Raw genomic sequence first — 15211 nt, 5'->3', positions numbered from 1 at the left:
CTCCTCTTTACGATAAGCTGAGCCGTTGTTGTCTTTGTTTGTTCATACTGTCCATAGATAAAGGTGTGAGAAATTCAAGAACTTAATATATATTGCTACTATAACTACTAAGAAAGATTACAAATTCTAATTGTTCACTGAGTTCATCCTTTATTTTCAAATCACAGATGATTTATAAGTCCAAAGATTGTTACAGTTCTTGTATGACAAATAGTAACCAGAAGAAAAGAAATAATCAGTAAAAAAATTACAGCTGAGGTTTATGTAAATATGTCTCATCCACTGAAAGCTTGTAGTTCCCTCAGCTCACTAGTTATTAACTATGTAAATAGAAACCTCTTTGTGATACTGAGTGCTCTGATAGCTGTTAGCAAGAGTTAAAGCCCCACAATCTGTTCAGCTTTATAGTTGCAATGTAAGTCAGGAGACGATGAGTAGTGTTTAACCACTGGATATAATACACAAGTTACCCAAATATCTCATTTTCTGTAATACATTTTCTAATTTCATCCGCAAACTTTGTAAAGTAACCGTTGTAAACGATAGCCAATGAGACATGGAAGTGATATAGTAGATTCTCGTCTTAGAAGCATGATAATTGAATTACTCCAAGACGCTTCAGTAACAACGAGGACTTCGAGAGTCAGCAGTGTTAGAGAAGCTGCAGAAGGAGATGTGATGAGGATTACTGCAGTAGATGTGTTACATAAGTGTAGTGTCGCCAGTGCCACCAGTCGCATGTCATGATGACTTCGCCGGACAATAAGGGGTATGTGCCCAGGATTTCTCAGTTGGATTCATTATTCCTCAATAACGAGGCATATTCCATGATAAAGACCCAGTTGCTGAGCGCTGTCAAGTACACTGGACAAAGTTTTGTAACAAAACTTGAACCCGAAATTGATGCTCTCCTTCAGTATGTGGTTTTGAAGTACACTATTGAGAAGGGAAGAAGTTCAGTGGGTCAGCAGTTGTTGTATATTAAGTATGAAGATACAGTCACTACACAAAGACTTCGTAATTATGTCTTGGTGTTGGTGTTAGGCAAATGGATTAGACATAGAGTGGGCTTCATAACATATAGTGCCACAAAGAATGAAAACATTAAAGAAGCTACCGGTCATATTGTCAACGTAATAGAAATTGTTTACAAAGCTATTGAAGTCATTAATCTATTAGTCTTTTTATATAAAGGATCTTATCCTTCATTTCTAGAACGTGTCTTTGGTTTGAGGCACGTTTCCTCCGACCCTGAGAGTGTGCGTAAAATATCTTATGAGTATTTCACACGAGAGTTGCTGTGGCATGGTTTTGCTGAGCTTCTTGCATTCATTTTGCCGCTTATCAACTTGCAGTATTTCCATAGCATTGTCAGAAAACTTGTGCCAAGCTTGAGTGAGGAAAATAGTGAACCTTCAGATGACTCAGGGCCAACTTTTGTATTGCAAACAACATGTGTCGTCTGCAATAGTCACCCTATTCTCCCTCATAGTTTTGGTTGTCAGCACTTAGCGTGTTACTTCTGTATCCATTCCAGCTATTCTTCTGACCCGTCATTTACATGTCCTCTTTGTGGTCACCAGATAGAGAATAAAGTTCAGATTGTTCCTGCATGAATTCCAAAGTTTGTAAATAATATTTCATTAAGGTTTCTATTTAGATTTGATTATATGTATACATGTATGGTAATTAACAGCTTAATTGTTTCATAAGGTGGGCAATATTGTGGTATAGTACTTGTAAGAAATTTTGTCTTTAAATTTTTGATGGATGATAAATGAATTCATAGAGTACAGTACTGAAGAATGATAATGAATAACTGTAAAGGTGATTGTGGTTCTATGTAGCAAGTATCATAAGGCCCAGTAACTGTGTAGCTTACTGATTTGTATAAGTACACGTACATGCTCAAAACTGTAGAATTAGAGTTGTCATTAGATTAAGGTTAACGTTGAGTTCCAAGTCCATGTACCTAGAACAGTATGTAAACAAAAGTATAAACAAACTTTATTTACACAAATTTATTGTCAGTTTTGATTTAATACTATGTAGAAGCTTACTGTTCTTATTGGTCAGTAACATGAGAGGTATTTTGATATGAAAGTATTGTAGAGAATGATTTTTAATGCCACTATAAAGATGATGTGGTGTGAAGCACTGTTTTATTAACAAAATGATGAAAGCAATTTAGAGTATCAGTTTGGGTGAATGCCATGAAGCTCTGGATTTCTTTTATTATGCTGCACTTAGAAATTACATTTGTCACCTTTTAGGAACTGGTATTCCACAGTTAAATAAGAAGACAAATGGTGTTGCATCACATTTTTCCATAAATTAGCTGCTTCAGTCCATTGACAGCAAGTTGTCCCCTGTATATTACATTACTCGTTACATGGTAGATCAAGTCTATAGGCTCCCTCCCTCCATATGTGCACAAAACAAAATGAAGAGTATAAACATCATATGATATTGGCTGCTGTCCTTAAACATCATATGATCTTAGCTGCTCTCTAAGGTTCAATAATATGCAGTATCTAAGTTGAATTTTTCATGTATGGTTTATGACTGTATATATACAGAATAACAAATACTGTCTTTAACAGGAAAACTTGCTCAATCAGATGGGGTCTAATGTTTGGTGTATTTGTCGTTAGGATGTAATGTAGTCCAAATGGTCCAGTAGCATCATTTATGTGTGGAGTATAATATCTTGACAACTTCATGTTTACTTTTTATTTGGGCCATTTGTCAATTGTCACAATGATGAATATTGAGAATTCCTGCCTCATTGGTAAATCCAACCTTATACTGTGGAATAATGCAAGTTTTGTTTAAATATGGCATTGTAAATGGCAGATTTCAAGCTCTTGACACTTTTTAGCAGTGCTGTGTTATTGAGGTCATTTCAGAAAGCTTCTGGATAGTGCATCAGTGATATGTTATGTCTTTAGCTGGTGCCACTTTATTCCGTATACTCTGAAAGACTACAGTATTATAAAATATGGAGAATTTTATTTTCTGATAAATGTATAGTTTTGCAAAATTAGAAGTTTCATGCTCTGTGCACTGTATTATTAGCATTAATTCAGAATTCCTGAATCATAAATAATAGTAAAACTTGCATATACTTGAGTTTACACTTAAAGTATCTTGTCTAAATTTTTACTGTGTATACTTAATGCAATATATATATATTTTCATAATTATACATCAAGAACCAATAACTACAGAAGAGGCTGCAATACAATAATCTTTGAAATAATGCCTTTGGTAGCTTTGGAAAGTGTGGAAGTACCTCTCAAATTACCAACCCTGTAGCATTTTGATCACTTCAGAAATGTTGTTTTTAAGTTTTGCCTGATACTTTTCATATTTGATTTTTTGATATTTTCATGAGTATTCATAGTTTAGATCTTTTGTGAGGATCACCCTTTACTTAGTGCTCCTTTTATATATGAAAGCAAGTACAGAAGTGTTGTATTTCAAAATTCCATTTGAGTTAGTGATGAGCTCATTTGCCTTGATCAGATTATACGTTTAATATGGATGCTTCACTTGTTGAGAATACACAGATGAAATTAGTGAATCAAGAATAAAAATATAATAAATGCCAATTTTTAAGTGCTGCATACTGTACAGTTCTTGGGTATGTCATAGATCAATAGGTAGAACTGCTGTAAATGCAGTTTTAGTAGAGAATCATATATGAGGTGGAGGCCAAAATATGAAGCTAACCGTAGAAAGTCCTAATTTTCTTGTGACAATGCTTTCACGAGTGAACAAGGCCAACCAGACTTGAGCTTGCGGATAATATCCTAAAGTGTAATCATACTTAAATTAGCAGTAACAAACTAGTCGAGTAGTACGGAGATGATTGTTTGACTAAAAGCATTTCATGGAAGCAGTCACAAGTAGTTTTAAATGGTTCTACTCAGAGCCATGATAAACACACTTTTATGGATTGTTTAAATGAATTTTTTCAAGGCTGCAATGATCATTAACCACCATATCCATGACATCCATCCAGTGCATCACCACCAAGCAAGACCATTACCCTAATCCACCAAACCCTATCTGCAGGTAGATTAGAGATTACACAGTGTTCAGTTTGGGCGAAAGGCAACCTAAATATGGAAGTTAAATGCATCTGCCTGATATGTCGTGCTGTGAGCTACTTGCTGTTCTTTCATAGCATTTGAGGTTGCATTTTCAGTACACATCTCTTCTCAAAATACAATCCTCCCCACCACCATTCATACAAGTAGTTTCTCCCAGATTCAACAGTCCTCTCCATTTAAACGTATGGTATGTTGCAACTATGCACCTTTCTTAACCAAGGAACTTGCTTTTGCATACATCAAAAACCACCACCCACACACAGCAGAGCAAAGTAACAAACAGAATCATCTTTGTACTGTATATGTCACCTTTTACTTTCTCGTTGTTGAAAATACTGGACCCATCCATAATACTTTTGCCATGTTATGGTGTTATGACATAACCTTATCAAAAACTACTGTCTACATTCTCATAACATGTTCATTACAAAATATCTAAGCAGCATTCAAAAGGAGTCTTTATTTTTGTCATATGCATTTTACGAGTCAAAACTTCCCAAGAGTATTTTCATATTTTTAACATATGCATTCTTCAAGTCCAAGAAAAAATGCTACACTTTTCTCTTACTGTACTTCATTCTCTGAAGTGAAAAAATCAAGCCCACACAATCTCTATGTAAATCCACTCATTTCTTTGCCTACAAAGGATTTATTAATCCTATTAATTACATGAAAATTCACAATCCAAAGTTATACACTGCTATGTGAAGACAGTGATAATAACACTGCATATTTTTTACGTTTTGCATCTAACGGTTATGTAAATGAAACGATAAAAATTATTCAAATCTGATTTATTAATCCATTCAGTAAAAGCAATGGTAAGTGGCGATGACTGGTTTAATTTGTGGAGCACAGAGTTAAGGCTTGTGGTTAATACCACTAATGTATTGTTAAAGATGTTCCAGTAGATTACAGTCCTAGTTGATCACATTGACCTGAAAAGTAAAATATAATTAATAAGCAAGTAAAAAAAATATAATTTCAAATACTAGGAAAAATTAAACTTTTTCAAAATCTCAATACTTGATTGCAGTTTCCTGCATTTGCAAGATACAGCTAGGAACAGACAAAGAAAGGTCTCAATCATTCTCAAGCTTTCCTGTGTTTTAATAAACTCTCCTGCTATATAATATATAAATGTTTCATTTTACAAAATGGAACTATAAGGCACATGAGATGCAACCTATCCCCTCTTACAAGGACTTAAATGTGGAAGGCCTATAAGGCCACCAGATATTCTTAATCATTTATTGGCAATCTCAGGTATTTCAATAACACCTGACAGGAAATGCTCCAACATACCCTTGAAAGCCACTAGAATAATGTAATATATTCAATGGTCCCTATTAGCAACAGAATTTATTTTTGAGTTAAGGGGTTAATAATTAAGTAACAATGAACACACTTTACCAATAGGCTTTCTTATATCTAAAGTAAAACCACTTAGGTAAATGCACTTACAATATCATCAATCTTGAGGATTGAGCGTACACACTCTGCAGCAAGTGTTATGGCTGAGGTAGAGACCAAGAGTGGCTGAAGTACGTTCTCATCAATGATGTTGCTAATACTTCCCTGTAATAAATTATTGAATTTCTAGGGAAGAGTAATTTTATCAAAAGAATCCACAGTAACTATGGAATTATAAAAATTTGAAATACCGACAAGTACAATAGAAAATTCAAATGTGTGGCCTCTGTAACAACCCAAATTTTACAGAGCACTTCATACAACTTCTGTATAACTGCAGAAAATTATATAAAAAAAATGATTCACAGCCTACGGTTTAAACTATATTGCACATCACTCAAAAAAATTTGTATCATTATCTGATTAGTATTACCTTTCTAACATTACTGTTTCACTCATCAGCTAATCAGTCTTTATATATTCTACACTGTTCTGTATTAATATGAAATAACTTTTGAAGCAGCTGGATTACACTCATAAACACCTTATCTATTTACCTTGCGAACATTGATTCCAGCATGGGTTTCCCCACAGGCATGTCTGTTACGCAATTCAGTCACTGTTGAGATGGGACTTAGACCAGCATTCTCAGCCAATATAGCTGGAATTACCTCCAGTGATTCTGCAAAGGCTCTGTAAAAATGGGAAAACTTTTTACCATCTTTGCACATACCATAAAAAGTAATTGTTTTGTGTTAAGTTCAATTTTTTAGAATCTGCTGAACCTAACATAAATATAATATAGAGCCTAAACTCTGAATTTTCAAACACTATCCACTAGAGACTGAAAGGCATAAATAAGACCAGAAAATTCACTTCATTTGTGTATCAGCTCTTTAAATTCCATCACAACCTGAAGATTTTTCCTTTATTAACTAATAATCTTCCAGGCAAATACACTCACACACATACACACACACAAAAACAAAAAAAAAAATTGAGACATTTGTGTAGGCCTGGAGGAAAATGAAGTAAGGAGGGGGTGCAGATGACAAGTCTCACACCTCAAGGTAAAAAGTGGAAGACACGGAGGTCTCTCTTATTTAACTTATTATCATGCTCTGCTCTTACTTCATACAGTCATAAACATTTCACTATTTGCATTTAAAACATGTGGGAGGACAGGATGTTGCTGGCATGCCTGGGAAACAGAAGTGCCGTACATGTGTATCATGCTCTATTCTTATTTCCTAAGAAGGCAGTGTTTTTAAGAATTCATTTATTTATAATTACCCCAGGACCCCCTTTTCAAGGGCTCCTGCAGCTCGAGACAACACTTTGTTTCAACTGATGATAAAGCCTTCCCAGACATGACTTCCTCACTTAGGGGTAACATTAAGCAGGCAGAGTCAGGTGGTAGATAGCAAAACAAAGAGAAATATTATGCTTAGCACTACAAGTGATACTCTTTAGTCAAAATATGCTTGAAAATATTGTAGCTCTTTAATATCTTTAACCAAAGTTCTCCAACACCCCACCCCAGATGCAGCTATTGCACAATTTGCAAGCATGCAGATAGTGGCAATTCTTGTGAAAGGGTTCATTACTAGCCTCCCCCATTCTCACTCTTGCTATAATCTCTGAAGTCACCTGTTATTTTTTTCTAAACTTTCTTCACCCACTGATAAGAATACTGTAAGTGTTCCTCAACACTTAGGTTATCCAACATTCTACATATTTTCTGTGAGGTCATTGTATGCATGACATGACAGGTAAACAAACATGCACCTACCATGGTGGCGACTACAGGGGTACTAACAAGAGCTGAATTTTTTCTTGCGTTACTGAGGTAGTGCAAGGAACAGAACAAGAGAGACCTCTTTAGCTCACATCCATTCTCTAGCTATCACATGCAATGCACTGAAGCCAAAAACTATCAACAACAGGTCCCAAAGAACTTTCCATGGTTCCTTGGGCTGTTTCATAAGCCGTGTTTCAGTCCACCAACAGCATGTTGCCCCCTATAAAACACGTCGCTCTAATTCACTCTACATCATGCAAGGCCTTCACCTCAAAATCTCTTCCCTTCCATGCTCCATTTCTAATTTAGGCTCCCTTTTCTCCTTGTCCCCACTACTTCCGAGACATAATATCCTCTTTGACAATCTCTCCTTGCTCATCATCTCCATATGAACCAACTATTTCAGTACACTGTCTTGTGCCATCTCAACCACACACTTCTTATTTCTTCGCCTCTCTTTGACCCTTTTATTACTTATCTTAACCTACTTATCAAGAGCATCATTTATACTAAGTACTCACCTGAAACAGTAGGCATCCACTCCCTTGAGAGTATGTGCATACTGTGTTAACTTAACCGACAACTCAGACTCTGGAGCACCCCCACCAGGAATAAGGAATCTCTTTTTTACCAAACAACGAATCACACACAGTGCATCATGTAGTGATCTATCAGCCTCTTCTAGAACCTGTAAAATTGAGCAAAAAAATCTTTATTTAGTCATTAAGTATTATTTGCTAGTGAATTTTCAGTAGAATTCTTATTGATCCACCTTCTTAAACTTATAAAGAGTGGAGACAGGGATTTTTTACATCTGATAGTCACCTGTAGAAGAAACTCAGTATAGTAATTCTGGCTCTTTTTGCTTGGATCAACACTGTTAGTAACTAGCTTCATTAAAGATCTGATAACCTGTGTAAACTAAACCAGCTAAAGTCAGGGTTACATAACAAGTTAGCGGTAACCTTCACCAGCACACTGGGTCATATCCTTATCTCATCCTAAACAGCAGCTAAAGTCACCTTCACATCAGAAAACGAATGATCCATAAAGAATTTGAGTTTCTAAACCAAACTTTTCACGTATTGCATTAGGGTCATTAACAGTTCCTTAGAATGTAAGGGTAGTGATACTTCTCCCCAGTGTTATCTTGCCTCATTAATTGATTCTGTTTTAACTTTCTAAATAATTATGAGCCACATCATTGTCAAATGTGTTTTAGATATAAGCAGCTGCTAAACTAGTATATCATAATGGATCTTATAATAATTGCATAAGCAACTACTTACGAAAAGTGAAGTGAGAATAGATCTATTAGTGATTTTCCTTTACAAATCACAATTTATATTCAAAAATTAATGTTTATTTAGTAACTACTGGTTTATGCTATGCAACCTAGAGGAAGGCATCATTACTGGCAATTAAATTCAGTTATCCAGATAAGTGTTACCCCTACTTGAGTTTCAGTGAAAGCAACTATTTGTTTACTTTAAAATGTGATTATTATTTATTTTCCTCCAATACATATGAAAATCCTTTAGTGTGCTGTGGAACTCTTGAAGAAAGAATCATTTCTAGCTATAAATTTAAATAAAGCAACTTGTTTTAACAATATTTTTCCAGACTTTACTTATATGGTTAGAAGCATCTTCCACTAACCTAAAATTTATAAGGAAGTTTCCATTCCTTACCTGTTTGTTGCTACCCCTAAGCAATATTGATACTGTTCTTCCTGGGTTCTGCACTCCAGTAACTTTGACAAACTTGCTATTACCAGCTTGAATTTCTTCAGCCAGTTCAGCTGTACCTAAGGCCTCTGGAATAAAATGGTCTAAAGATGCAACAGGTCGGCATCCAAGAGTTTTACACACAAACTCAATATCTTCACGTTCAATATCCTTTACAACCATGATTTTCTGTTTGGCCAGAAGATGAAGAGCCAAATCACTCACAGCATCCCTGAAAAAAACAAATAACATGTGATAGTAGTCATACATAGCACAAATGTTAGTGCACAGAGGGTTCTGATGAATGGATGGAAAAAATGTAGTGTGCAAGAGGTTTGCAGGATAAAAGAGCTAATCCAAAACTAATTTTGGTTTCCTGCTAGAAAGAAAAAAAGAAATGCCAACAAATAACTTTTGCAGCATTGTTGGAATTACAGTAAAATGCTTAGCAAGAATGCATGTGGTGTGAAGAAATTTTTCATCGACAAGATTCTCCAGCAAAATATAGTCATCATGCATTTCTTTCCAACTCATATGCCCTCAAAAAATCTTGGAATCTTACACCAAATACTCCAAAAAACAGTGCAATTCTTGTCCAGTAAAATTTCTAGTGATTTAGAAAAAATTTTCCCTAACAAAAAAAAAAAGAAAAACATATGCCCATTTACCAAACACAACAGCAAAGATATCAAGCAAAAGTTTCCAAATTATACCATACCTAAGGATAGATTTCTGAATAAGGAGCACATTACAACCAGCAGCCTTAATTTTCTTGGTGATATTCAGAATGTACTGACGTTCCTCACGTAAGACACGGTCCATGGCAGCATAATCACGAATGAGAACAGTGTTATCCATCTGAAATTATCACATACAATTTTCAGAAAAGATATAAATTGCAATAAATCTACGAAAAAGAGGGGAAGTAGTAAAGTATGATAATTAAAAAAGTGATGTGACCTTTCTGTGACTGACCCTGGTGCTATTTTACTAATGCAGGAAACCGGAAAAACAAATTCAATATATATATATATATATATATATATATATATATATATATATATATATATTAGATATAAATATATAAATAAACAACATCCAAAGACAAGAGGGTGAGTGTATATGTAAGGTGAGCAAATATACTTGCAGGGTTCCACCTCACCTACAGTTTAAATGTAACCTTGTGAGAACCACAACCCAATGAATATATAAAATGGGTCAATTTAAAAGGATAAACTTTGGATGCAGCATTCCATACTAACACCATAATGAAATGGAAATATCTTCTTAGTTATAATTCCAAAGCACAAATGCTTTATGGACTACAAAGGCACTGAAAACTGCAATATCATTAAGTGACAGGACTGTAAGACAGAAGATAAACTCAACTCACATCAGTCTTAGGTGGAGAAATGCAGAACTGAATCAACCCAATCTTGGTTTTTTCCACCTTGTTTGGTCCACCATAGCCTTGAGTTTTTTGTGTAAATACAATGCCATCCACTAACTGTGAATCCTCAACAGTCTCACCAAGTTTCTTGATAATACATATATCCTTAAGATCTACATTTGTATCTCTACTTGGATCCACAATTTTCAGGACAGCATCCACAGCCATTGGAGCCAGCATGCCTGAGTGTTCATGCACAACCTGCAGGAAAAGCATCATATTAAAATCTCTACATAAGGATACTTCAATATTTATCTGGTTATTAATTCTAATATTTTAGTGTTATGCCTTGACGTAACCCTTTTGGTGGGCAACTGTAACTATTAAACCTCAGATTAAGCCAATCCAATCCCTGCCTGTGTGAGGTTTGCTGTAGGTCTGAGTTAGGTATTGGACCCAACAACATGAGGGATACCAATAGCTATTAATGGGTACAGTAAATGGATCATGCCGAATGTAATTTATGTATCATAAACCTTCCCATACAGTCTTTGTCTTTATCATGTTTAGGGACAGATTTGTTCACCTGCAATCTTGAACAGATAATGACACATTCACAGAGGCTGATTGGTGCTAGATGGCCATTAGTTGAGCCTTAAAGCTCTTAACATACATTCAATCGTGAAAAATTTTATGCAATTTTAAGAGAAATGACATCCATATCAGCTCCCGAGTTTAACTGAGAACAAAGTTTAGTAGTCTGTACAAATAAGAAAGTAAATTATTCATTTCACACCTATATTGTAATGCAAAATTACCTTTGAATTGAGAGCAGTGTTTGCACTCTTGAGAAGTGATGCATTATCAGTTAAATCCACAGGGATGGCCATGGATTCCAACACCTCCACAGCTTTGCTTGAGAAGTGCAGGAGAGAATCAGAGATGGTGGCTGGATGGAATCCTTTAGAAAGCAGTTTCTGGGATGTTTCCAACATTGCACCTGGGAAAGAGCTTATGAAGTGTCATTCTGGTACCATTATATATCGTCGAAATGCTCATAGATTTGAACAAGTGAGCTATATTATCATCAATAAAAACTTAAGCAAATTTCTAAAATCCTTCTCTTAAGTTTGATAATGCAATGGTATTCACTAGTAAATCAAAGCCTCAAACTATAAGCGGACTTGAAAAGTTTGGAGCAAATACAGATAAGTATTTAATTCAGTTTCCGAATTTTCTGAGGATCAAGATTAATGACATTCGAACAAATTTCAACATCAATGATGAATAGTCAGTAAAACTATCCCTTGCTCTATGGAACTGATGCACTCTTAAAAGAGATGTCCATTAAGCACAATTTCAGTGAAACCCGTTTTCCCCAAGACTTCCTTTACGCAAATGATGCGTTTAAAAAAAAAAATTATGCATTTCCTGCACATCATAGGAGACTGAATTGGGTGTGAGCAGGGGGCAGGAAATTCTCCCCTCCTATTTCACTATTTTTATCACTCCTCAAGAGGCATAGGATAAAAGTTTACTCTTTCAAACACAAGTTAGTGCTGTTGTTTTACCATGTTTTTATTTTCTTTTGTCATCAATTAAAGGTACTTGTGATGTGTGGGTGGACTGCAATGCACCTATAATGGTGGTTGCAAGGGTACTGAGAGTTGTAGATTTTTTTCTGCACCTATTTATGGTACAGTAAGTCAGCTGGATGTTTAAAAGAGGTAAGGAAATATGTCAGGTGATAATGGGAGCTGTCTTCTTGGTGGCCATCACACAATGAAGGAAGCCATGTAAGGGTTAAACAAAGTGGTTCCCTATTTCCATAAAAGCAAATCTGTTAAGCGAGCTCCCATCAAGCAGAGGAATACCTATGCCATTATATTGATAAATATCTGGCTGTGTGATCATCTAGGATTTAAAGTCATATTAATAACATTTAGTAGACATATCCAAATCCAATGTTCTGTCCCAGCCAGCTGATGGGTACACTCAAAAAACATACAATTAAACTGACAAATACAATTTTGTACTTCAAAAATGATTTTCCATGTTATCAATTTAGAAATTAGTTTTTACCTCCCTGATTTGGTCCTTTTTCTGAAATGCTATCATCAAAACTCCAATTCCATTACTGAAACTGAAAATTATAAGTAGAGGATAGAGAATTCGAAAAAAAATTTCAGACAAGTCAAAATATAGTACCTGCCAATATGACCACACTTGTGGTACCATCACCAGCCTCTGCATCCTGAGCCTGGGACAACTCAACAAGCATCTTGGCAGCTGGATGAAGTACTTTCATCTGTTTTAAAATAGTTGCTCCATCATTTGTAATGGTGACTTCACCCTTTCCATCTTGAATCATCTTATCCATGCCCCTTGGACCAAGTGATGTCTTGATGGCATCAGCCACAGCTACAAAAGTGAGTGAAGACCATGTAAATATTATGTAGTGATACACAAAGACACTCTGTGGCATGTTTTTTAAAGGAAACACAATAACAGTCCATAAAGCAGTGAATGCATCAACTCTGTAAACAACAGTTGTCTTAAGAAATTCAACATCACATACATGGGTAATAAAGGGATGAAGGACAGTAATTCATTATCTTAGATACAATGAATTCAACAATAATTCTAACCTAATGCCAGAGGACTGAAAAATATATGGTCTACAATCTTTACAATTTAAGCTTATATCATTTGCTGTGCAGTTGTGTACCAATTAATAATAACACTGAATTCTCATGACAATGCATGGTTACTTGCTGATCAACCGTAAACTGAAATGTAACTGAAAATTTCAAAATATTTAGCATAGACATGAAGTATATGCACATGGAAAAAAAACTATGCAAAACTTTTTGTAAATATGAAAGTTTTTCCATACATAGTTGCCATTTCCCATGTTAGCGAGGTAGCGTTAAGAACAGAGGACTGAGCCTAAGAGGAAAAATGAAATATGTACTAAGTACGTGCATATTCCTAATATTAATCAAGTGACCTGTAAAGCATATTTACATTTTTCATGTGTCAAAATATGAAAGACATTTAAAAGAATAAAATCTTTACCATTATATCAACTCCAACAGGGTAAGTACTGAAAAAACTTTAAGCGTTTCATGTGTCTACAGGACGATGGAAGATGACAACAATATCGCTGGGATACATTGGCTATAACATTCAAAATTACAGTAAATCTCATCCTCTTGGATAAAGCTTGGTGAGGTTTTCATGGGTTCACATAATTTTTAAAAGTTCTCCTCTATCTTTACAACACTTAACACTATCCCTGTTCACAGCCATCGATATTTCTTACACTGGGATAAAGAAGAATTACCGAAATCCCCATCTTAATTAACCATAAGAAATAAATCCAATTCACAAGAATGTCAATAAGATCCCGAGGTTAATATGGCAACTAGTTGAAAATTATCACAACAGATATTGTATATTGATTTTTTTTTAACCACATAATGCCTGTTAAAGACCCCCAATACAATTTCAATGAAGAGACCATATTAATGTATACTTCACCACAACCTGACACTCGGCAATTAATGACAAAAGAAACACCCATTAGACAAATTGTGGTTCATTATTTCCTGTCTAAGCTCAACGTTTATGGTCAACCTTTTCTAAAAAGGATTTCCCTGGGAAACTGACTTGAAAGTAATATTACGACAGGAAAATACTATAAAATTTAAAGTGAAATCGCACCGAGTGGAAAGAGGCTATAAAAATCGGGGAAGATGCGTGCTTAATGTATATAAGGTTTCCCAGGGAACTATGACAAGGAATGTATATAGTAACCAAAAACCATTACCATGTTTGGCAACAAAATATAGTTACCATTACCATGTTTGGCGACAAAAAGGGTAGTTTATCATTCGAGTTTCTGCTATTTTCTACATTCTTTTTGGGTAACTGCAAGTCATCCGCAATTGGGAATGACCTGAAAATTAGCACCAGCTGATGATTCGCTAAATGAGATACAGGTAATAATAAAGCAGTAAATGAATACACTGGAAATCCTTCCAACGAATTCTGGAACTGTATTATGCAAGTGGTGACATAGAGCTCGATATTGACTGAACCATACACTCTCACAGACCATACCAATGACTCCATCATAACTACATGGGAAAAGAACCACCAGATAACGGCAATAACCAAATTAACAGACTAATAATACAATTTAAGAGGTCATGACATGTAGAGTCGGAGGGGGGGTGAACAATAGATTCTGATCGGCTAGCACGCTAATTGATTATACTCCATTAGGCACATTGTAACGTTCTGCACTCCTAGTTTCTTACATCATCGAGTTTGCCTCATTACTTGTAACATGTGATTAACATTTATTACCCTAGGCTTACCTTTAGCCGCAACTATGTTGCTACCTCTGATTTGTGCGGGTTTCTCCTTATCCTTAAATTCACATTTACTGAAGCCTTTGGTGGCTGCGGGAGCAACTTTCACTGACATCTTGTATATTTAGAGTAGCACCTTTCAAATTATGGTCACAAGATTCAGGATTAATAAAATATATTCAGGATGAGACAAGATTATTACACAGATGACGCCAGACAGGGCCTTTGCTGGTTTTCGGCCGCCCGCTCAGTGAGTCATGTCGTCTGCACGACTCGCATCTTTGTCTCGGTGTCGTACGCGAGATCACAACTATCGTATTATCAATTTCCCAGATAACAAGCTCATTACCTGTCAAAATTGATATGCCAGGTTATTATCTGTG

General features: G+C 35.4%; 3 protein-coding genes across 3 annotated transcripts in view; 2 read left to right on the top strand and 1 right to left on the bottom strand.

Annotated features, from left to right (window-relative positions):
* Positions 1–633: 633 nt before the first annotated feature.
* LOC139766316 (ubiquitin thioesterase otubain-like) overlaps positions 634–15211 on the top strand; it is a 30173-nt gene continuing 15595 nt past the window's right edge. The window contains exon 1 of the mRNA XM_071694803.1: positions 634–769. Coding sequence (XP_071550904.1) covers positions 744–769 — 26 coding nt within the window. The 5' untranslated portion in view covers positions 634–743. The remainder of the gene's footprint in view (positions 770–15211) is intronic.
* Pex2 (peroxin 2) lies at positions 744–1751 on the top strand. Its single transcript, XM_071694808.1, has one exon. It carries the CDS (start codon positions 744–746, stop codon positions 1614–1616), a length of 873 nt encoding a protein of 290 aa, XP_071550909.1. The 3' UTR covers positions 1617–1751.
* CCT4 (chaperonin containing TCP1 subunit 4) lies at positions 4897–15119 on the bottom strand. Its single transcript, XM_071694801.1, has 10 exons — positions 14835–15119; positions 12658–12870; positions 11268–11449; positions 10453–10710; positions 9778–9917; positions 9024–9291; positions 7854–8020; positions 6089–6224; positions 5583–5696; positions 4897–5056 (listed from the first exon to the last, which is right to left on the bottom strand). Exons 1-10 carry the CDS (start codon positions 14941–14943, stop codon positions 5039–5041), a joined length of 1605 nt encoding a protein of 534 aa, XP_071550902.1. The 5' UTR covers positions 14944–15119; the 3' UTR covers positions 4897–5038.

Source organism: Panulirus ornatus, chromosome 57 (genome assembly GCF_036320965.1).
Source record: "Panulirus ornatus isolate Po-2019 chromosome 57, ASM3632096v1, whole genome shotgun sequence".
Taxonomy (NCBI): domain Eukaryota; kingdom Metazoa; phylum Arthropoda; class Malacostraca; order Decapoda; family Palinuridae; genus Panulirus; species Panulirus ornatus.
This window is presented reverse-complemented; position numbering and strand designations above follow the sequence as displayed.

Bases quoted from the DNA above. Each gene is read 5' to 3' on its own strand.
- Pex2 (XM_071694808.1), top strand. From the start codon at position 744: ATGATGACTTCGCCGGACAATAAGGGGTATGTGCCCAGGATTTCTCAG.
- CCT4 (XM_071694801.1), bottom strand. From the start codon at position 14,943: ATGTCAGTGAAAGTTGCTCCCGCAGCCACCAAAGGCTTCAGTAAATGT. The intron at 12,871-14,834 runs GTAAGCCTAGGG...TCACTTTTGTAG, and splicing joins CAACATAGTTGCGGCTAAAG to CTGTGGCTGATGCCATCAAG. The intron at 5,697-6,088 runs GTAAATAGATAA...AATTTATTACAG, and splicing joins CTGGAATCAATGTTCGCAAG to GGAAGTATTAGCAACATCAT.